The sequence below is a fragment of the Miscanthus floridulus genome, chromosome 19, assembly GCF_019320115.1.
Source record: "Miscanthus floridulus cultivar M001 chromosome 19, ASM1932011v1, whole genome shotgun sequence".
Classification (NCBI taxonomy): domain Eukaryota; kingdom Viridiplantae; phylum Streptophyta; class Magnoliopsida; order Poales; family Poaceae; genus Miscanthus; species Miscanthus floridulus.
The window spans coordinates 105,201,206-105,225,456 of record NC_089598.1 but is presented as its reverse complement, the minus strand read 5'-3'; the positions used below and the strand labels follow the sequence as shown (position 1 = coordinate 105,225,456).

The 24,251-nt window shown below is 44.6% G+C and overlaps 2 protein-coding genes, 1 long non-coding RNA gene and 1 pseudogene across 3 annotated transcripts; all 4 read right to left on the bottom strand.

Annotated features, from left to right (window-relative positions):
• Positions 1–5,717: 5,717 nt before the first annotated feature.
• Positions 5,718–14,516, bottom strand: LOC136526542 (ARF guanine-nucleotide exchange factor GNL2-like; annotated as a pseudogene).
• LOC136528538 (arogenate dehydrogenase 2, chloroplastic-like) lies at positions 14,303–16,145 on the bottom strand. Its single transcript, XM_066521514.1, has one exon. It carries the CDS (start codon positions 15,831–15,833, stop codon positions 14,706–14,708), a length of 1,128 nt encoding a protein of 375 aa, XP_066377611.1. The 5' UTR covers positions 15,834–16,145; the 3' UTR covers positions 14,303–14,705.
• Positions 16,146–16,250: 105 nt separating this feature from the next.
• LOC136528716 (uncharacterized) lies at positions 16,251–19,907 on the bottom strand. Its single transcript, XR_010777131.1, has 4 exons — positions 19,584–19,907; positions 18,512–18,626; positions 17,006–17,103; positions 16,251–16,754 (listed from the first exon to the last, which is right to left on the bottom strand). It is a non-coding gene; the product is annotated as an uncharacterized lncRNA (long non-coding RNA).
• A 1,255-nt stretch (positions 19,908–21,162) lies between these two features.
• On the bottom strand, positions 21,163–23,014 carry LOC136526541 (uncharacterized). Its single transcript, XM_066519175.1, has 3 exons — positions 22,658–23,014; positions 22,188–22,517; positions 21,163–22,005 (listed from the first exon to the last, which is right to left on the bottom strand). Exons 1-3 carry the CDS (start codon positions 23,012–23,014, stop codon positions 21,163–21,165), a joined length of 1,530 nt encoding a protein of 509 aa, XP_066375272.1.
• Positions 23,015–24,251: the final 1,237 nt, after the last annotated feature.

The following is a 24,251-nucleotide window of genomic DNA, read 5'->3' as shown; positions in this document are numbered from 1 at the left end:
TCGGGGGCTACTATCAGATACCGTGAGAAGGGGTACCCTAAGCAAGAACCAAAAAACGACTGCTTAGACTTCGTTAGAATCGAAAACAGCTAACAACCGCTGGCCTCGGCCAATTCTCCATATCGCTCGAGGCCCCCTCATCGCTGGCCTCGGGCGATCCCCCACCGAAGGCCTCGGCCGACCCCCTCTCATCGTAGGCCTCGGCCGGGTTGCCGACCCTCCGCCTCACATGAGGCGGGCTCGACAACACTCTGCTGCCTCTTCCTTCACCTGTCCCTCTGACAAAACGTCACGTCACATTAACTTCAGCCAACTGCTGCCACTGACATCGGCCGCATGCTCGGCACAGTACAGCGGAATGGCCGATGGGACAGGAGGTAGGACTAGGCAGGGGTTACCCGCCACTGTGCCCACCGCTATGCACATGGTTGATGCCCATGCCTCACTGTGCTGCCAACTCCTGCTTCGAGAACAACACGGCGTGGGGAGCCACGTCCGGGATACTGTGGCCTCAGAATCAGTCCCCAGGACTAATAATTCCCTCCAAAGCCTCGGCAGTTTGCTTCAGGGGCTCGGCAGCCTGAGGATCCATGTCTGCCGAGCCCCCCACGATGGCTCGGCCTCGGCATCTGCAGAACCTTGGCTCCCTACGACATCATCGCATGATGACCGGCACGTCACCCGCCATGTCCTGCCTCAAGCTGTACTAGAGCCCCACGACGCACAAGATCAAGTATGACCAGCGCGTCACTTCCGCACGACAAGGACGAGGCCACTCCATCGACCATACCACAACAGTGGCCGGCTGCAGGGCTCAGATACGCCATCCCCACTTATAGAACGCTATGTAGCAACATATGTGCGTTCCTGGTTCTCCCTTAGAGTATAAAAGGGAGGGACCGGGGCCATTTCTAGGGACAGGAGAACAACGAGAAGAAAGAGGAACTCACCAATAGAACCACACACTTCTACGCTACTTGAGAACAACGCCTCAAGCAGTCCGCACCACCCCCACCGAGACCTGGGGCTAGCTCCCTCTCTCACCTAGCTTGTAACCCCCTACTACGAGCACTCCGGTGCAAGGAATATAAGATCGATCTCTCAGACTGGACGTAGGGCGTCGATTGCCTGAACCAGTATAAACCTTATGTCTCTTTGCATCACTATCAGGGATTAGGGGCACGCAGCACAAATTCACTCGTTGGTTAAGGACCCCTCCCAGTCCGAAACGCCGACACAAGTCTACAGCCAAAAGAGTCTTCAAACCCTATCCTAACACCTGGCTATGAGCTGCGCCCATAGTTAATCAACATGGTTCAGGATCAACCCTTTTCGGGTGAAGATGATAAAAACCCCTATTCCCACCAAAATGAGTTTGAGCAGACCTATGCATGCTTGCACATTGCAGGCATGTCATACGTAATCTTACGATGAAAGCTTTTTCCCTTCTCTTTAGATGAGAAAGCTAAACGTTGGTATAATCTCACCATAGAGAGTAGACAAGGAGATTGGGAAGCCCTATGTTCTAGCTTTTGCTTACAATTCTTTTCCATCTTTAGGGTAGTTAGACTTCATTCGGAGATTCTATCTTTTAAACAAAAGGAAAAAGAATCTCTAGGCATGGCTTGGGAATGTTTTAATACTCTTATTAATACTGGCCCTGATCTTACCATTCAAGACCCCATTCTTCTTCAACACTTCTATATGGGTCTTGATAGGAAAACCTCGAAGCTTCTTAATACGGCCTCAAGAGGCTCGTTCTTGCATGTCTCCGCCAATGCGGGAGAAGCATTCTTACAAAAATCTTAGAGAACATTCTCAAAGAAGTAGAAGAGAAGCCATTAGAAGAAGAATCTCAGATAGTTGAACCTGAATCTTTACCAAACCCATCACCAACTTCAGTTGTCCCAAATCCTAAACCACCGAAAAAGGAGGAAACTCTGATTTCGGACTTCATGCTGGAATTTGAGGATGAACTTTTCGATGAATATGGAAATACCTTGAATTATCATACCATGAGGAGGCCCCAGAAGTCTAGGAAATCATCATCCAATGAAGAACCTTAAGACTCATCTGAGGAAGCTTTCCTTAAAAAGATTACGAAAGAGCTAGTATCTATTATAAGCAATGAATGGTTAGAAGAATTAGAGCTTTCCTCTGATATGATTCATTTAGATTCACATTCTATATCCATTCGTTGCCAAATTAATAAAGTTCCTTTCGATGCTCTTTACAATCCTATTGTGGGTGTTAATATCATGTCTGCATCTTTTGCTCATGATTTATTGAAATACATGACATTGACCCCAACAACAAAGTTATTGAAAAGTCTTTCATGACATATTCTCCCAAGTTTGAGAATTTTGTATATCCTCTCTATCCAGGTAAAAGGAACCAAAGTTTATTTGAGCTTCTATATCTTTAATATTATGAAGTTTGACCTATTGATAGGACAACCAATTGAAAGACTTATCCAAGAATGACACACGGAGAAGTTGAATATAAGACTTGAGAAAAACTTTAAGCTTTTTATACCCATTACTCATTCTCTAAATGCTAAGAGTGAGCCAATTCCTGCCGAAGACCCAATGGAAGAGGCCAAGGTTGCATCCCTTGATGACTTGATCAAACCCAACCTTGAAGATGATACTCAGTTCTTCATCGAGGAGGAAGACAAAAATCCCATAGACTCTAAACCTCTAGATGAATTGCTAGAACCACCTAAGCCCGCCATTGAGCCTAAACCCCTGTCTTCTGGTCTTTGATATGCTTTTCTCAATAATGATCAAGATTCTCCTATGATCATAAGTGACAAACTCTCTTAGAAAGAATCTCTATGCTTGCTAATTGTCTTAGAAAAGTATCGCTCTACTTTTGGCTACTCGCTCCAAGACCTTAAGGAAATTAGCCCTACTCTTTGCACTCATCACATCCCTACAGATCCTAACTCTATAGCTTCTAGGGAGCCACAACGTAGCCTTAATAATGCGACGAGAGAGGTTGTTAAGAAAGATGTTTTGAAACTCTTGCATGTCGGGATCATCTATCATGTGTCGCATAGTGAGTGGGTAAGCCATGTTCAAGTTGTGCCTAAAAAGAGAGGCATGGCTGTTGTTAAAAATGAAAAGAATGAATTAATCCCCCAAAGAACCGTCACTGGATGGCAGATGTGCATTGATTACTGAAAACTTAAAAAGGCAACAAAGAAAGATCACTTTCCGTTGCCCTTCATTGATGAAATATTGGAGCGAATGGCGAATCACTCTTTTTCTGTTTTCTTGATGGGTATTCAGGTTATCACCAAATTCCAATCCATCCAGATGACCAAAGCAAAACCACCTTTACATGTCCATATGGAACATATGGTTACCATAGAATATCATTTGGATTATGTAACGCTCCAGCTTCTTTTCAAATATGCATGATGTCTATATTTTCTGATATGATTGAAGAAATCATGGAAGTTTTCATGGATGACTTCTCTGTTTATGGAAAAAAAACTTTTGATGATTGCCTTAAAAATTTAGACAAGGTTTTACAAAGATGTGAATAAAAACACTTAGTCCTTAATTGGAAAAAATGCCATTTCATGGTTAGAGAAGGAATGGTGCTTGGACATTTGGTGTCCGAACGAGGGATTGAGGTAGATAAAGTTAAAATTGAAGTAATTAAACAGTTACCTCCTCCCGTAAATATCAGAGGGATCCGTAGTTTTCTTGGCCATGCTGGTTTTTATCGTCGCTTTATAAAAGGTTTTTCACATATTGCTAGACCACTTATAAATCTTTTGGCGAAGGATGTTCCCTTTGAATTTGATGATGCATGCTTGAAATCTTTTAACATTCTTAAGAAAGCACTCATCTCTGCACCAATCATTCAACCCCCTGATTGGTCGCTAACTTTTGAAATTATGTGTGATGCTAGTGATTATGCTGTGGGGGCAGTTTTGGACAAACAAAAGATAAAAAGCATCATGCAATTGCTTATGCTAGCAAAACTCTGACAGGACCTCAACTTAATTATACAACAACTGAAAAAGAACTCGTGGTTGTTGTTTTTGCTATTGATAAATTTAGATCTTACTTAGTAGGAGCTATGGTGATTATTTATATGGATCATGCTGCCTTGAAATACCTGCTCACTAAGAAATATGCTAAGCCTCGATTGATAAGATAGATTTTGTTACTCCAAGAATTTGACTTAGAAATAAAAGATAAAAAGGGAGTAGAAAATTCTATTGTTGATCACTTGTCTAGAATATAGTTTGAGAATTCACAGGAACTCTCCATTAATGATTCACTGCGGGACGACATGCTCTTCAAGGTCACAAAATCTGACCCCTGGTCTGTAAATATTATTATCTTTATGGTTGTAGGTTATGTGCCACTAGGGGAGAATAAAAGGAAGCTTATCTACGAAAGTCGTCTCCACATGTGGGATGAACCGTACCTCTTCAGAGTCTACTCTTATGGCCTGCTCAGAAGGTGTGTACCGGTGGAAGAAGGCATCAAGATCATCGAACGATGCCACTCATCACCATATGGAGGATATTATGGTGCATTCCACACTCATTCAAATATCTGACAAAGTGGATTCTTTTGGCCAACCATATATGAAGACACGAAAGACTTCATTAGGAGGTGTGGAGCATGTCAAGGGCACAGGAATATCAATTCAAGAGATGTCATGCCACTCACCAACAACCTCCAAATAGAGCTCTTCGATGTCTAGGGAATCAACTATATGGGACCTTTTCCAAAATCAAAGAACTATGAATACAACTTGGTGGCAGTTGACTATGTCTCCAAGTGGGTTGAAGCCATGCCATGCAAAGCTGATGATGCAAAGAACTCTAAGAAGATGTTCGAAGAAATGATATTTCTAAGATTCAGAATTCCAAGGATGGTGATTAGTGATGGAGGAACTCACTTCACTTATAAGAATTTTCACAATTACTTGTCAAAACATGGGATCCATCACAATGTCGCTACTCCATATCACCCTCAGACAAGTGGGCAAGCAAAAACATAAAATAAATAAATCAAGAACATTCTACAAAAGACGATCAACGAGATAGGGACTGCATGGAAAGATAGACAACCTGATGCACTATGGGCTTATAGGACGGCCTATAAAACACCACTTGAAATGTCACCATATCAACTGGTCTATGAGAAGACATGTCATCTACCTATTGAGCTAGAATTCAAGGCTCACTAGGCCATCAAGCGATGGAACATGGACTTTGAAGCTGCTGGAATTAAGAGGAATATGCAACTCTCTCAACTTGATGAATGGTGTGAAAAAGCATATCACAACTCTAAGATTTACAAGGAGAGAATGAAAAGATGGCATGACAAGAGGATCAAGAAGAAGTAGTTCGCCCTAAGAGATAAGGTATTACTTTTTAATTATAGGGTTAAATTATTAGGGAAATTGGCTGGCGGACACCCACAGTGATGGTCATTTGCTGGTGGACACCCAAAGTGGAGCTATATGCTAGAAGACACTCTGCTTTGTTGTAATTATGTTAGAGGACACCGCGGGCCAGTTTCCACCGGTTGAGGAGAGAGAAAAATTCAGTTTGGACATCCGGTGCCCCTGAGCCACGTTTGGGTCTGGTTTGACCAGCTAATAACCGACCCAAGCCTGGTCTGGTTAACCGGCTCATCTCGCGTGGACTGAGAGAGGCGCTTTGTCCTCGACCAGGTGTCGGCCTATGACGGTGAGCAGGTGCAGCAGCGTCTTCCACCCGAGCGGCGTCTGCACTACTTGATGATCTTGAGGCTGTTCTTGAACTCGCTACCGATGGAGAGCAGCAACTCACCGCTGTCCAGCGATAGGAACTGTGAGAACCAGCCGATCATGTCGGACACGTGCCAGCTCGTCCCCACACCATGGTGCGTCAGGGGGAAGATGACGCCAATGTCCAAGGCGGATGACCTGTGCCGGTGCCCCGGCCATTGCTCCACGCCACTACGGGCACCGCTGCCGTCTGGGTCGATCAGCGACGGCGGTAGCAGCTTGAGCCGCTTGAGCTTGAGTAGGCAGTCGATGACGTTCTTCCAGGCACCACACACCAACTCGCTGAAGCAGTTGGCGATGGTGAAGAGCACGAGCGTGGCCATCTGTGGCTTGAGCTTGTTGCTGAAGGTGAAGAGCGTCTCCTTCGTGGTGGTGTAGGGGTTGAGCAGCGTGGTGAACTTACAGAGGCAGCAGAGCAGCTCATCCAGCATGTCCTCCAGCCTGTACCACGTGATGCGCACCATGGACACTAGCCCCTCCATGACTGGTTCAGCATCTCCTCATCATCAGCGCCGTCAAAGATGGTGGCCAGCGTCGCGACGGTGGGGCCTGACATCGCGATGAACACCTCTCGGCTCAGCTTGTGCTTGAAGCCACATGGCGTGAAGGGCTCCAGCATGCTCAACCACTTCACTAGGTCAGCCCACCAGCTCCGCGTCATCTCCACCACCGCCACCGACGTGCTAAAAACGGTGATGGCGTTGGTGGAGATGGAGTGGAAGAGCTCTGACAGGTACTCCCACGGCAGGTCCTTCTTGACGTTGATGGCAAGGTTGTTTCGGATGAAGTCATCCTCCGACATCTTCTTCTTCACCTGCAGGTTGTGCAGGTCGGTGTTGAGCATGATGAGCGAGTAGCAGAGGATGAACGCCGTGTCCTTGGTGGCAAACACCCCCGTCGTCTGTTGCTCGAAGAAGCGTTTGGAGAAGGCCTCCAGGATGTGCTGGATCTTCTATGACTCGCTGGGGAGCTAGAACATCTCTAGGTATGTGCACAGCGCCATGTCCAGGATGGCACCGATGAAGTCGAACGTCTCGGTGAACTCCTTGAGCACCTTGAGGTTGAACTCATCAGGGTCGCCCAAGAACTAGCCGATTTTGATCTTATCGAGCCCCGGCGAGTAGCGGAGGAAGTAGGACATGGTCCTAGGATCTGGTGGCGTTGGCACCAGGTGGCACAGCTTCAGGAACTCCATGCCCTTCTTCTGGTCATGATTGTAGTGGCTTGCGGCGATGGCAACCTTCTTCTTCCACAGCTTGCGCTTATGCACGAAGTCCACCCACGTCTCTCGATGGCCGCTGTCGCCGGTGGCGGAGTCCCAGCGCTTGATCTAGAAGAGGCGCAACTCCAACACGTCCACGACGTAGGATTGTGTTCGGGGGTCTTGTTGATCTTGACGTTGTTGGCGATGGTGGTGATCATGTTGACGAGGCCCTCGAACGCCTGCAGCTGGATTGTCGTCATCGGGCCCGATACCGGGAACGCCACCTTGCACAGCAGCTTGCCCACCTCCTCAAACACGTTGTGCAGCAGCGGGTCATAGTTGTAGTTCACGTACATCTCGATCACGAACGTCGACTGCTGGTAGAAGCTGATCAGGCCCTCGACCGCCACCTCCTACAGCTACGGTCCGTCACCGCCGCCGCAAATGCAGAGCAGCACGAACATGAAGAAGGCCTCTAGCTACAGCTTGAGGAACCTGGTGAAGCAGAGCAATGCAGTTGCCAACAATTACAGTTAGCACCGAGCACCAACATGTAAAGGGGGAAATTTTAATTTGATGCCAACGAGTTTTGACCATAGTTGATTTGTGGAAATTTCAGTGGACGCCGCTCGGGTGGAAGACGCTGCTGCACCTGCTCACCGTCACAGGCCGACACTCGGTCGAGGATGAAGCACCTCTCTCACTCCACATGAGATGAGCCGGTTAACCAGACCAGGCTCAGCTTGGTTATTAGCTGGTCCAACCAGACCCAAACGTAGCTCAGGGGCACTAAATGTCCAAACTGAATTTTTCTCTCTCCTCAACCGGTGGAAACCGGCCCGCGGTGTCCTCTGGCATAATTACAACAAAGCAGAGTGTCTTCTAGCATACAGCTCCACTTTGGGTGTCCGCTAGCAAACGACCACCACTATGGGTGTCCGCCAGCCAATTTCCCCTAAATTATTTGGGTATGGAAAACTTTGGAGCAAATGGGAAGGACCATTCAAGGTGATAAGCACTTTGTCACATGGAGCGGTAACACTTTAAAATGATGAAGGTACATTATTCAAGGTAAATGGCCACCGTCTTAAGATCTTTCTAGAACCTAAAAAACTAGCTAAGGATTTGGATGAGGTAGATTTCCAGATTTTACCATAGATTTACACCACTGCCATCCTCTTTACGTTTCATAACACGAAAATATACTTTTTGGGATTAGATAGGGATTAGAAACCATCGCGAGAAAAATCACCATGAGAGGATGACATGTGGGGCTGCTCGGCCCCACCTAGAGGCCGCCTAGCCCACTTGCCAGCCACCTCACGCCTAGTCAATTCTCTCATGTCTTCTAGACCCTTGTTAAAATCCCATAGTTTTTCGATGCATTCGGTTTTTCCTCGTTACGAGACCTCATACGGATAGATCTTGACCCCTGCTACAAGTTGTTCCTCCCTATATAAGCGAGCCTTTGCTTGCCTCCATAGCCATCCCATCAAAGCCTTCTCTCTCCAACGGCAGCAAAGCTCTTCTCCTCTCTAGTTCCCATGGCTAACAAAGAGATCATCCCCTATGTTTTTGACCCTAGTAAGAAGCCCAACGCGCTTGCGCTGATCGTCGCTCCTCCAGAAGTTACCCAAATTTTCTCAAGCCAATCTTACTTCGCCCAAACTATCTATCATCCGGTGATGATTGCTCCACCGACACCACGTCTACTTCTCAAGGACAAGCCACGTCAACCTGACACGCCACCGCCGATCAAGGTGATGAAGGAGATCAATCTCCTTCATCCAAGGGCAAACGTGGTGCTGACCGAAGTGAATACCAACAAATTTGGAGATGTTACATGTGCAAAATACAAGTTGGTCACCCCTCGTACCATCATCGATGGAGTTTGCGCTATGCCGGATCAGATCAAGGTTGTTCCACCGAAGGAGAAGAAAAGGAGGGCACCTTCACTACCTATCCTAGAGGCTGAGAAGCGACCACGGATGACCATTGCTCTCTTAGAGAAGAAGATTGAAGACCTCTCCGATGTTATCTATACCCTAGAGCAAAGGATCGACGAAGAACACGTCTATCTCAAGAGCCTGCAACATGACCTAAATGCTTTGAATCATTTTGTTGCTAAGATGAAGAAGTGAGAATTAATAGTTGATAATAAGGCACGAGTGTTTAAAAATAGTATGTTTAGGTTACTCGCTTAGCTCAGATCGTTAGAATATTGAAGTTTGTGTTAGGTCATCAAAAGTTTATGTTTAGTTTGTGCTTGTGCAATAAAGTGCCTTATATATTAATGAAGTCTTCTTATTATTATCTTTTCTCTATTTCTTTTTTGATATGTGTTTGTCTCCACATGTTGTGCATAAAGGTATACATGTAAACAAGTATGGGAGAAGCACACCGCGACATCATGACAGAATTTGATCGCGAAAATCATGAAATTCAGAAAGCAACAGAACAAACACCATGCTCGCCAAAGTTGGACCGAAATGGGCCCGAGAGTGGGCTACCTAGCCTCCTACATGGCCCGTCTAGCCCATCACAGTGCCGCCTCGCCTCACACTTTGTCCACGGTCAGGTTTGAGCCCAATACACTCTATTTTTATATGTTTCGCTTTCCGTTTCAAACTAAATTAAAAATCACTTAATAAAACAACTTTAAAACATGAGGAAAGATTATTTCAGTCATGACTTAAGGATAGACTCACATAATACTTTTTCTAGAAGTCTTGCTACTGTTGGAAACTTATTATTAGGGATCCCTTATTACTTAAGTTGTTGTGGAATGAGATATAGTAGAATAATGAGAACTGAATTCTTGATGTCTTGTTATTGGAGAATTTTATTCCAAAAAAATAAAAAGAATAGCAATACCTCTCCTTTGTGGTAAGCAATATCCTACCAGAGCCATATATAGACTAGAGAAACCTTCTACATATACTACTTGTCATTGTATTGAGTTGGGTCAAACCTTATGACCCTTGTTGAGAAACTTATCATGCTCTCAAGATCAAGATCATGTACACTCCACATACATTTGTTGCTCCTACACTGGGGGTACGCAACAACATGTTTTCCATCCACCTAAAAATGTTCTACTCCTACACTAGGAATAGACACAAAAATATATTTGATAGGATAAATGATCTAAGTTCTTGTAAATGCCTCTCTTGAAAAGTTTTAATTGCAGAAAGAGAGGCATGGGCTATGCAAAAGTTATTCAAAAAAAGTATTGAAAAAATGAGCAAGTGTCTGAGATATTGAAAATAATGGGTACTCAGATGCCCGCCATAAAAAAGAAGAGATGAATAAGATAGCCCATGTTTTCTTACAAAAGTTTTTCAAGTTTCAAACAAGAGAGATATATTTCAAGGAACATAGTAGAATTAAGTTAGCCACCATATATACATTCACACACATGCACATCTTGATCTGAGAGTATGACATCTTTTTTTCCTTGGATCCTTGTTTTGACTTTACAATATATGCAATGCAAGTATGTTTTCATATTCATCCCTACCTGAGCTCCACATAAGCTTTTAGAAGTAGGTAAAACGAAGGCAAAGTCATCAATGCCTTGATGAAGATCCAAAAATTATATATATATATATATATACACACACACACACACACACACACACACACACACACGTATTGTTCTATAGCTGGCCGCATAATAAGTTATTCTGTGGCCACTTTGAATTGCGATAATTACTATACTAATTTATGAGATTATGGTAACTCCCTCGTAAGTGATTTACTATAGCATTATGGTAAGTATCATCTTGAATTACAATAACCCATGTATCGTAAATATGAATTGTCATTATCATAAATTGGTACAAACATTATCGTAAATCAAGGTGGCCATAGAATAAGTTATTCTGTGGCCAGCTGTAGAATAGCCTTACCGTATAGACACACACACAGAGAGAGAGAGAGAGAGAGAGAGTGATTTGAGAGTACTACAAAAGGAGAAGGTAAGCTATATTTTTATTTTTCAAAAATATTAAAATGTTTCTCCAATTGACTTGACTGAAGGAAGATGGTGATCTGTTTCAAGCTGTTCCGTTCTTTAACTGCCTAAAGTTTTATGGTAGACACTTTGAATCCTGCAGTGCATACATGACTAAAAATGGTTTTATGTTGATGCCTTGTCTCAAGGTTATGTCTTGAGTAATCCATCCTTTTATCGAGGACGAGTAAAAGCCTAAGTGTGGGAGAGTTTGTTGATGGTAGTTAACATTCATCACAAATCATTAACATAACTTGTATAAAGGCTAAAAAGGATCACTAAAGTAGACTTAGGGGGTTTAAACTGATAAATTCCATGAATTTTGGTGAATCTGTGTTTCCAGCAGGATCTATTCAGAAAACCGCCAAGGATGACTTATTCATCAAAAGAAATCACGGAATTCCACCGCGTAATCGATGTGGGAAGACTCCAGAAGGTGAATCACCAAAGCAGGACACGTGTCTCTGACATGTGGGGCCGTCCGGCCCCACCTAGAGGCCTCCCAGCCCTATGGGTCCCACCTATCAGCCTCGCTGTTATGCCGGTTCTCCACCGCTTTAAGGATTACATCTTCGTCGTTCTTTAAGTCGATTTGATCTAAGGACTCACGTTGGACGCTCCGGGCTATATATACCAGCCTGCACCCCCTCCAGGGCATGTCTCATTTGATCCTGAGAGCTGAGAAGCCAGAAACCCTAATTCAGATGTCCACCAGGATCAGAGCTAGCAATCACGAGAAGATTAGTCCTCAATAAGATCTAGTCTTGTACTAGAGATAGTAAGATAGAGTGAGAGGAAAGAGTTTGGAGGAGTCCTGGCCTGTCGCTGCTCTCTCTACGGCTTGTACTATGGTGGAATCAAGTTTTTCTTGAGCTTGCTTCTGAGATTTCTCTAGTAATCGACTTCTAATTCAAATAAGCATCTTGTTCATATTGTTCTTCAGGTTTGCGACTCTCTTTGAGTACTTTAATCCTTGTAGCTCCTGGGTAAAGTAGTATTCGTAGTGCAAGCATAGTGCTTAGACTCGGTTACTCATGGATGTACTCTATTTTTCAGATTGATGGTAGCTCGCGAGGGTGACTCTTATAGCCTCGTTGAATCCTTTGTATTCTACCTCCTGTTAGTAGGCCTAGCAGGACTTTATTGCTATAGAAAATATACTCTACATGTGTTTTCTCTAGCAATATCCCTAGAATTGAACAATAGAAGACAAAGCTTACCGAAGTTAGAACTAGAAGACCTTAGCAGTCTCCTCTACGCTCCTATTATCTAGGCTTGATTGTAAAGTTGGGATAAGTTAGATTTGGTTATTCTCACACATGTTTCCTCGAGTTCGATATAAAACTGGGTACTCCCGATGAAGTGCTACATCGGTATAATATCCGTGCGCTTACGAATTATTCTGTGTGCATTAATTTATACCAATACTCACCATAAAAATTTCACCACAATTGAACCATAGAAACTCATGCTTTGAATTAATTATAGAAAATCATAGATCTAAAGCTACAACAAAAATTTTGTACTAAAACAAACCATATTATATATTCACTGTGTAGATCTACTCATGTGGAGTCCAAAAAAATTAGATTTTTCATGTTATGATTTTTCTGTGATTTACTATGATTTTTTAAAATTCAGTCGAAATAAATAAAAAAGAAAAAGATAAAACTGGCTTTGAAAACCACATATAACATGGCCAGGGAGGTAAAATGAACGGTTTTAAAAGTTGAGGGAGGTGGTTTACCCGGTTTTAGAATTCAGGGAGGAAAACTAGACTTTGAGAATAGTTCAGGGAGGTAAAATAGACTTTTTCCATTGAAATCTACTTAATGGGCTACACTATTTAGCTTGAAATTTAATATTTCACAATTTTTTAAAATTTAGATATAAGCTTGTCCTAAATTTATTAGGTGAGAAATAGAAATTGATACCATAGATCTTGATGCTACGTTTTTGCTCTATAACTTATATAATACTCTTAGGCTCACTCCTCTACAACAGAACTACCAGAAATAAGCATCTCCTCCTTTTGGCTAACAATAGTATACAAGTATATTCCATATGTTGCCATATTGGCTTCGTTCGGCTTACCCTATATTCGGTTTGTTCGGCTTGTTTTTTCAGCCGGAACTGTGTTTTTCTCTCACACCAATTCAGCCAGAACAATGTTTTTCAGCCAGTTTCAGCCAAGATTCAGCAAGCCGAACGGGGCTATTAACTTAATTAATTCGTGTCTAAATTGTGACTATTAGAATAGATTTCAATTCCAGGGATCCAAACGGGTCCAATAGAAAATGAAGGAAAAGAAAGTTTATTTGACCTCCCAAGCCCCAAGTATTGGGAAAATGGTTTTCTAATTTTCTACAACTTGTAGAACTGTTCGAATTTGCTTCCTAGGTAATTTGGGAAGCGGTATTGATGGTACTCTGATTTTTTTAATGGAACGTACATCTTGTGCTATCTATTCCAATATATTTGGGACTCTATAGTGTGGTTGGATGTATGGTAAGCATGTGTCGTGGGTTTGAGTCACGGAAGGGAAAATAAATCAAACAGGGCTTGATCTTTAGCCCGTTCGTTTCGTCGTAAACGATCGTGGATTATTTACTGCTGGCTGATTTGGTGTGAGAAAAAAATACTGTTCCAACTTATAATCCATGATCGTATACGAGCAAGCAAACATGCTACTTATCTATGATAGTACTACTATTCCTAGTAAAACCATCCAGAGCCCAGTGCTACTACTCTCAAAAAAACCGTGGAGGAACAAACATGAGCATTCTCCTCCTGGTCAGACTCTATTTTTCTTATAATTTTGTGGCGACTCCCAATCTTCAAATGTTTACAAGTCGTTTTACTTTTTTCGGCGACTTAATGTGTATCAGAGTCATTTTAATTTCTGGATATAAAAATAAGTGATATGAGACGCTTGTCTTAGAAAACTTGGTTTTAGAAAGTGATCAATGGAGAGAGGCAGGAGTGATGGAGGATGAAAAATTCTGGAAGAGAATTTTTTTGATAAACCAGTTTTTCCATTGGAAGAGTCAAATCGGTTTGGAGGGGAGCGAGGTAGGTGAAATAGATTTTTTTTTTTGGTTATAAATGAAAGGCTCAGATTGCTATCTGGCTAAGCAAGGTTCTCTGGGCAAGCTAACAAAGAGGCCGTTCACTGCGTGGTTGGGCTAAAAAGAAAAAGGGAAAACGAGTTTACGCCGGTGCAGCGCTGCCGGCGAGGTGCCGTGATTTGTGACGCTGTCGGGTTGCGCACTTGGGCCAACAACCGCAGGCACGTGGCTCTCCTTGGAACACGTCTTCCCTGTCGATCTTTTTTTTTTATCGGGCTTCCCTGTCGATCTTGCCTCGTTTGGGAACAGGACCTCGACGAACAGCTTACAAACCAGCAGGTATATCTGACGTGAAATGAATGACGCGGTGCAGTGCAACCCAGAATTCATCTGTATCTGTACTCTCAGCACTCATAGTTGTCATGTCACAGTTTATTTATTATTAATCTCACTGAAATGAAAACGGAGTAAAGCGAAAGATCGACACTCCATATCAACGATTAACAAGGAAGACAGCAAGATCCAACCAACATGCAAGGCAAGGCAAGCCGCGCGCTGCGACAGATCGACGTCGTGCCTTTATTCCACGCCGCTGTGTCGTGCCGTGCCATCATCAATTATTCACCTCTCCCGACTTGATCGTCGCCGTCGCCGTCGCGTGCTTCTCCCCCTCCCCCTCCCCCTCCCCGACGTGGAACAGCTGCCTCCGGAGCACGTCATGGAGTCCGTCGAAGAGCCTCCTCTTGACGGCGTCCATGGCCCAGTCGAGGCGGTTGAGCAGCTCGGTGGAGTTGTTGTTGTACATGAAGAGGCCGTTGTAGAGGTCGAAGCTGTCGCTGCACGTATTCTCCACCAGCCCGAGCAGCGTCTCGTACCCTCTGGTGTCGATCGGCGTCGCCCGGAGCTCCAGCGCCGCCAGCATCCTCCCGACGGTGTGCGTCAGGAACTGCGTCTCGGCGGCGTGCGCGTCGTGCTCCGCGCACGACATCTCCACCATCCGGCACCCTTCCTGCGCGAACACGCCGAGGAACGCCTCGGCGCGGGCGCGGCGCGCCGGGCAGGTGTCCCGGACGCGCACCCTGTCGAACATGAAGGGGAGGCCGGCCCAGCCGTCGCGCGCCGACTCCGGCCCGAACATCGGGTGCGTGCAGATGATGTCCATCTCCTCCGGGAGCAAGCCCAGGAGGAGCCGCTTGGGGAACTCCTTTACGGAGAGGACGTCGGCGAAGAGCGTGTCGCGCCGGAGGCGGTGCAGCGGGAGCGACCGGACCACGGACTCGGTGGACAGGATGGAGGTAGCCAGGAGCACCACGTCCGGGTGGCACTCGCACAGGTCGTGCGGGTCTGGGAAGAAGTACGCGGCCATGGACGCCGCTGTGGCGGAGTGGTCGGACCGGGAGTGCGCCAGCACCGTGTGCCCCTGCGCCACCAGCGTGCGCGATAGGAACTGCCCGAAGTTGCCGAAACCGACCACGGCGATCTTGAGCCGCGGCGGAGGCTGAGGCTGCTCCTCCACCTTCTCGACCTCCTGCGCCCCACGGGATAACGGAGCGTTGCTGTCGCTGTCAATCGGCTGCGCGGCACCCGTGGCGCGGAGGCAGAGGGGAGAAGGTGCTGTGCCGGGAACGTGAAGCCGCCGCCACGGGCAGCTCGCCGCGCGGAATTGAAGGTTGGATGGAGTAGGCGACCGGCGAGAGGCGGACGGCAGGTGATGGAGGCGGACGGAGGAAGATGACGCCATGATCTTGGGTGATCGCTACAATATACTGCCACTTTTTCTTCCCCTGGCTCAACTGCAGGCAAGATGACGGCGGCGACCTTATTATTTTTTCTGGGTCGATGGGAGAAATGAGACGGCGACACAACGGCTGGATAAGGGTGACCCCTCCTTAGGTTTCGGAGGCACAATCAATGGGCCGGGCCGACTGAATTATACTTGGGCCACTGTATGAAAGCAAACTGGGCCAGGCCTGGCTCGATGACATTTACACACACTGCTTCCCCTGATCATATCTTTTAATAAACTCTACTAGGTTAATGCCCTTGCTTTGCTACGGGAAAGAAATCATAATAATAATTTAAATTTGCATACATGTTGTACTATAGAAAAAATTAATGTTGACTTCGATCTTGGGACCGAAAGGCTTTGTTGTTGTTGTTTGACTTTGAATCAAGCCTTTTGTAGCCGATCATCACTTTTACATGACAGCCATGTGAAAATACGCATGTGCGAGAAGAGCGATTTATTCCCACCTTGCAACATCAATGTGTACAGGTTATAAGCCGATGCATGTGTGATATTCCGAGCTCAGTAACACATATGCCTTCTCTCAAACATTTGCTTTATCTATACTCTACATATCCTGATTTGCTCAGGCCAATAATCCCATGCCTGTGCGTCCCTACCACCTGAGTCATCCACCATCATCACAGCCACTCAGTCCAGAATCACTCAGTCCAGAATCCAGATCATCGAATGCAACACAAGAAACGTCATGGTACTCGCACATAGGTTGCAAAATGGCACGAGGTTTCTGCAGGGTTCATGCATCCATAGCACGTGCCTTTCTGGAGTCGTGTTTGCTTTCCCTTTGGCTGGCCATGCGTTATTAGGGTGCTCAACACCCATGAATTGGACTTCAGACAGTCACTGATTGTTGCACTGAAATGAGATTAAAAGCAATCCATGAACTGTCAGTATTCCACTTCTACAAAAGTGTTACTATGTTGAAGTGCTTAACAAGTCCATACTAAATAGGTATATGTGCCAGTGCGTTGCTGCGATAACAAAGTTATACTTGAACCAATTTGGCTCATAAATATACCCCTTAAAGAAAAAGTATTGTGTGCTAATTAGATTGCAAATAGTAAAGGAGCATCACATCCAAAATATATGCCTCTTACTATTCTTACTTGCTGCAGTGCATGAAGAAATTCTGCTCCTCTTGGAATGTCCATGAAGCTCAATCTCCAACTGAAATCAAACTTTGGGGGAGCTATCTTCACAGCCACTGTATAGTAGAAAAATAGCAAATTCCCTCTGTATTTTAGCAATGGTGTTTGCATCAAAGTTCAAATTACTTATAAGAGCCCACCTATATGAAGAGATAGTTTCAATAGGAAAGCCTCTTAATTTCCAAAGCTAGGAAGTAACTCAACTTCCCTACACATTGTTTCATTCAAGTTGCAATTTTTCAAAGCTGGACGGCAAACCAAGGTCCTATAGATTTTCAGGGGCTTTTTGTTACAGATTTCTGGATCAATTTATGGCCATTTTATTCTTCAGGAACAGGATCTGTTTATAATATGTCCAAGTGGACCAAATAGGCTGCACATCTTCACAGTTGTGTGCTGCAACACGTATCTTCTATGGTTTTATATTCAAAAATAAAGTCAGACTGATAACTTATATGATCATATCTTATGATGCATGGAGAGATAATATATGCTCACTAATATATATCTGATAAATGAGAACCCCATGATAAAATGTGCATTTGCTAAAAGCTCTGCTAGATAACTGAAAAAAAACAGTGAGTCGCTACAAGTGTGCAGCTGCTAGCTTTGGCTGCTGATCTCCAAAAAAAAAGAGCTCTGGGTACCTACTGCCAGCTGAAAGCTCCACTGGACCACCCCAAAAATTCAGTGAGCCGCTTTTCACTTCTGAACACGGAATCGATTCCATTGTGAGTTCCAAACCCATGATCCACACAGAACAACCAAGTATAAGAATCACCAGTTTGCCTTGATCCAAGTTGACAGACATACCTCAACCACTAGACATCAAGAGGCACAGTTAGGCATGCATATTGTGGGCTTTCTTAACATTTTGGGACAGGTAAGAGTCTCTGAAGATATATGCTACTGTGTCCATCAATTATTTGGTGAAAATTTGATATTTTTTACCTAACATGGCCTGCAGCCAATAGTTGGTAATCTACTAAACATTATGCAGCACATTGTCTTTGTCCTTGCTCACACCCACTCTATCCGATGCCGGCATGCAACAATCGTTGGTACTAACAATCTTTGTGCTGCTATTCAATTCATAAGCACCGGCGCTTGAGAAACAGCAAGAGAAGAGAGACAGAATGGGAAGATGGGTGGCAGCAACAATCCGTCCTACTGATGACTGGAAGGCATTAAAAGAGGGGAAAGAAGGAAGGAAATATATGCAAAAACAGGATATGTCAATGAATGGAAAGGAGCATCTGCTAGCGTCCCTAGAACCACCTACGCATGGCTACCAGCTATCACCAAACCCCTTATGATTTTGATTACATATAAGCAAACAAAAGCACAAATTAATTAGTGAGATCTAATCAGGCCAGTGAAGCATTACAGAAATCAGAAGAACCATGAAGCGTTCATCTATCACTCCTACCCAGGTAGGAAGGGCATGTTTGAAGGGACACGTACCGTTGAGACAGAAGACGTCGCTGTAATACCGGCCACAAGGAGGATCGCCACCAGAGGCCAGAATCACAACGCTGAGGCCGTCAGTGGGCCACAGTGGTTGTAGCTAGTGTCCTCCCTGTAGCACAATAACAAAACAGAACAAAACGAACCAGACATTATTCGTAGATACAAAGGAACTCAGCTGCCTAAAAAAAATCAAAGCAACAATAAACTTATTTCTTATTTTTTTCACTTTATTAAGGTCCCAAGTAGGCAGCTGGGAAATATGATCATAAGAGCAAAATCAAAGTATATACATTACTGATATTATGTCACCAATGCATGCATGAAACAGCAAAAAGAAATAAGTGCACAGCCGCAGTAGTAGTTGCAAAATTCTCCAAAGATGAAATAATGTGAATGTCTGAACATTGAACCAAATCAAACACGAGTGAGTGAATGACTGTCATTGACTATCCCTTCAATGACTATTGCCATGTGCATAATTCTGAACACGGATCATCAACAAAAACCAAATATAATTGCACAAATCTCTACAACCGATTTTTTTTCTCCAAGTAATTGTATGTGGGTACTTCATATTTGCACTTGCACGTCTCAGTGTACCAAGCACGGCAGCTAATGAGCTGTTCTTTGATTTGGAAATGTAAGAAGTAGAGTGTTAGGGACCTCAGTATAATGGATCTCACAATTTGAAATCACAGTACAATCTGGAAACTAAGATTCTAGAAGGGAAAAAAGAAGATGCATATATGAATGAAGAGTGCAATGGATCCTAAAATATTCCCCAGTGATCAAATAAATGAACACCAAAGCTGCCCTAAAATAGACATTTTTTCAACACCTAAACTACGAGAAGCGGTAGGGTCGTAGCTTAGAACAACTAATAAACAATTCTCCCTTAAAAATCAACGATAAACGCAATCCCAATCTCATTTCCGCCTCTTACAAATCCCAAATCAGCAAATTCCTCATCCCGATCTCATTTTCCAATATCAATCTCTGGCACAGCTAATGAGTACAGGTTGGCAGATCCGGACTGTCAAAAGACAGGCAGGAGAGAGGAGCTCACTGGGGCAGGGCACCTGACTCCGATGAGAACCAGCTCCAGCGTCCAGCAGAGGAGCACCGCCTGTTCGTGACGCAGGCTAGCCGACGTGTCGTCGTTGCCGCTTCGCCTCCGCAGCTGGGAAGCCGCTCCGCCTCCGGGACGCCGCTCTGCCTCCGCAGCTGGGAAGCCGCTCTGCCTCCGCCGTCTCCTCCACTCGGACGCCGCTCCGCCTCCGGGTCGCCGATCGGGCAATTTAATTTATTGCCACTCCTCCAGTTAAAAGTGCTCCTGCATATTTGCTACATGCAATTCGCTTCCTACGGATTTATCATTTTCGCCAACGTGTCATACCAGATGAACTCGTCAACATGGAAGGCAGCCTAGAAGGCCTATTTGGGCCTGGCAAATGATGGCCCTCACCCTTTTCTTTTGTTCCCAAGCTGGTCCCGGTTGGGTCAGAGGCACCCCACAGCACTCTCGTAGCTTCTCTCACCCCCACTTCTCCTGTGTACTACTGATGGAATATGTATATGGAACATGGTAAAAAATACATGCTGGAACATGGTGCATATATGCTGAAAATACAAGCTTAAACTGTCACAAATTACCATAACAACATACATAATTGATCCAACAACATGCATAGATCCATACATAAAAGGTCCATGGTCATTGACATTAGTTCTTACAGCAGTGGCACATGACAACCATTAGTGGTACATGACCATACAAAATAGGTCCTTGATCCATGACTAAATAGTTTTGTTAAAGTAGTGGCACATGATAGCTATTAGATATACATGTCCATACATAACAGGTCTATCCAGAAAAGAACACGCATGAAAAATATTCAACACAGAAGCCTTTGTTGGTGTGGATTTCTTCACCTTGGATGCTAGTTGTTTCTTCCTTGGTGTCATTTTCTTTGGAGCAGCTGTTGGTACTATCTCCAATCCCACTGCTTCCTCCAAGTCCAACCTCCTACATTGAACAAATAGTTAGATTTGTATTTATGGTTTTTTGTCAAGTCAATGGTGGCAACAAACCTCTGGCATGGTGGGGCTGCCTCCATTGATGCTGCTACTGGGACAAGAGCCAAATATGGCGGCTGTGCTATTGCCTCTCTTGCTGCTCTTGCTGCTTCTACCACCGCCTTTGTCTTCCTTGCTGCTACCCTCTTGGCTCTTGGTGTTTCCTCTCCCACTACTACTTCATTCCTGGCTGCTGTCCTCTTGGCTCTTGATGTTTCCTCTCCCACTTCTGCTAAATCTTCAATAGTTTTTTGCTTCTTCCTTCCAGGCTTTGTTGCTGTCTTCTTGGTCCTCTTCTTGTACACAAATATTTGTGAAAGTTAGTAATTAAGTGTGACAAGAAACAAAGGAAGTGAAAATGTAATATACCTTTTCTTGGTCCCTGTGAGGCTACACCTCCAGCTAGTTGCTCTATGGCCAAGTTTACCACAGCCCTTACATGTCACTTGTCTTGTTGGTTTGCCTGACCTCTCCAAACAGCTTAGGGTTCTATTCTTCTTGGTCCTGTCTAGTGGTTTAGGGTCCTTCACCACAGGTGGAAAAACCTTGAAACCCTTGTCTACTTTAGGTCATTGTTGCTTGTCAGTTAAGTGTGGTATGACTCCTGCATAAGCTGATTGCAACTTCTTCACACTGTATGCCTCATGCACATATTTGCTCATGTCTGGCTGCCTCTCAACAGTAATCACTGCAAGAGCATGTGAGCAAGGCTTGCCACTAACTTGCCACTCCCTACATGTGCACTTCTGCTCTTCAAGGTAAACCACATGCCTTCTAATTTCCTCACCCTGGTACCATACAGCAACTTCAGCTTCTCTAGGATTTCCTTTGAGCACTTTTAGATGGCCAAGTCCCTTGCTGGCAGCATTTAACTGATGAATTATAGCTGGTAGAATGTCCCCTGACATGGCTACCGAAATCTTCCTTCTCCTTTCCCAAAGTTCCAGAGTCTTGATCCTGATTGCATCAGCTAGTGAGTCTAATGGCAAGTCTTTGAACTCTTTGATCCAAGAATTATAGGACTCTGCCAGGTTGTTGTTTATGTAGTCACATTTAATTTCTTCTGAGAACTTGCTTCTGGCCCACTTTAGTTTGTGATGCTCATTTAACCAAGGCCAAATGTCTGACCTTCCTACAGTAGCCTTTGCCATTAGCCTATCAAACTTCTCCTCTGAGTATGCTCTAGCTGCTGGCCACATGTACTGACTAGCATAGGTGGAACCACAGAACCTCTTCTTCATGTTCTCCATCAAATGCCTAAAGCATTCCCTCTGCTCTACCCTGGGGAATACTTGCTTAACTGCAGCCTCTAGGCCCTTACAGGCATCTGTGTAGATAGCCAAATGCTCTACTAGCCCAAGTGCCTTAGCCAACTGCTCCATGAACCAAATCCAATTTTCCTTGGTCTCAGACTGAAAGAATCCAAAGGCTATTGGAAACATCCAATTATGACCATCTATACCATTGGCTGAAGGCAACTGACCATTCCACTGGCCATTAAGATGAGTAGAATCTATGCTAATGTATGGCCTGTAGCCCTCTAAAAACCATCAATCTGAGCTTTGAATGCACAGAAAAACCTACTAAAGTGAACCTTATCTCCTACTTGAACAGTGTCTATCTCAACCACACTTCCAAGTGGCCTGAGCTCTACCTCTGCTTTGAATCTATATAACCAATCAAAAGAATCATCCCACTTACCAAAAAGCTTATCTACAGCCCTCTGCCTACCATACCAGCAAGTCTGGTAGTTGATCTTGACCTTGTATTGCTTCTCAAGTTCCTTCCTGACTGCCTTTGCCCCCATTGAGGGATCATCTCTAAGCAAAGGAACTGCTCTCTCAGCAATCCAGGCCTGGGATGCCATCCTGTTGAGTACTCTTGATCTAGAAGCACAAGTATGAGTATTCTTGTTTATTTGTATCTACAAAAGAACAATGACAAATGTCACATATAAAATTCACATATAAAATAATGATAGAGATGTTTATTAAAAAACAATGGCAAGTTATTCAAAAAACAATGGCAAGTTATTCAAAAAACAATGGCAAGTTCATATTATACCCTGACACTGCCATCAATCTGAGTTTTTGCTCTAATAATCCATTGGCATCCTCCAGATCTACAGAAACCCCTAAACCTCTTTTTGTCTGATTTTTCAGTGCCCAACTCAAACTCTTTAACTATAGAATGTTGTTTCACTGCCATTCTAAATTCTGGCATTGATGGATAGATTTGGCCTACAGACATATTAGGATTATCTCTGTCATAGAAATACAAAGGCTCAAACTTAGCATTATCATCAACAAGCATAGCTGCTGCATCCATCTCTGCTTGCAACTCAGAAGGAATGACTGGCATAGGTATCTCGGCTGGACCATCACCACCATCTACAAGATCATCTACAGCTTTGAAGCCCATGGCTTCATATATTTTGTCCTCATCTACTAAGATAGTGTCATCCCCATCTAATTCTTCCTCTTGTAATATAGTGTAAGCTGACCAATCAATTCCACGATCATCTAAGTTAGTATGGTCTGGACTGCTACAAGCATCATTAGTGCATTCAACATTAGCCTGAGCATTAGCTTGCTCTGCTATTACACCAGATGTGGAATGAACACTATGCTCATTTGGCACATTTGCCTTTCCTGCATCCCATCTAGGCTGTCTGGATTATTCCTTGTCCCTGTCAAGCACCTCACAGTTCACATCCATTTCCTTCTCATCCCATCTGGCCTCTATCATCTCCATGAACTGCTCATCAGTAGTAACCTTCCACTCTGTCCCACTGTCTTTGTCCACACCCCAAACAAGTAACTGTTGATCCCTACCCCAAATGATGTTTGTCCTCATTTCTTCCACAAACTTAAACAGGGAGCACTAGGTGCTAAGATCAAACCACACATCATGCTCTTGCTGAACCATTTCCACACTGTCATCATAATCACCAGTGGTTGTGTATTTATCAACACAAACATGGATTCTAAAAGCATTTCTAGGATCAATCCTGGACAGAACCATAAGCACATTAAAAAATGTAGAAGAAAGGACTGCTGGATCCCAAAATCTACAGCACATGCAAGCTCAAACTTACTAAGGAGGGCAGCCAGTCCCCTTCATCTTAATGCATATGAATCAACAATAACTGTAGTGTGACTACATTGGATGTAACAAAAATAAGATTGAAACCCTAGGTTCAGCAGATTTGGGCGAAATGGTGTTCAGGGGAGTACGATTCGTACCTACTGCTCATCGTGCGTTGAAGAATGGGGACAGTACGTCGGCTATGGCTGGGGAAGTGGCCACCGCGCCCCCTTCCTGGCCACTGCCGCTGACTTGACCGCTGCCACTGCCTTGACTGCCGCCGCGGCCAGAAGAAAAATGGGGGAGAGGAGGATGGAGGCGGGAGTCGGAGTGGGGGTGGTGACCCGGCCCGAGGCCAGCCTGGCTATGCCAACGGGGAGGTCGTCGGCACCTCCTGCTTGTCTACCGCCGCCACCATGAGGTTTAGGGAGAGGGCGCTGCATGAGTTGGAGTAGAGTCGATGGCTTCTCGGTCCGAGATCGGTCCTTTTCCTGGCCCAAAAAAGAACATGAGGTGGAGGAGGGGCAGTATGGTCATTTGCCATGCCCAAATAGGGTTCCCAGGCTGCCTT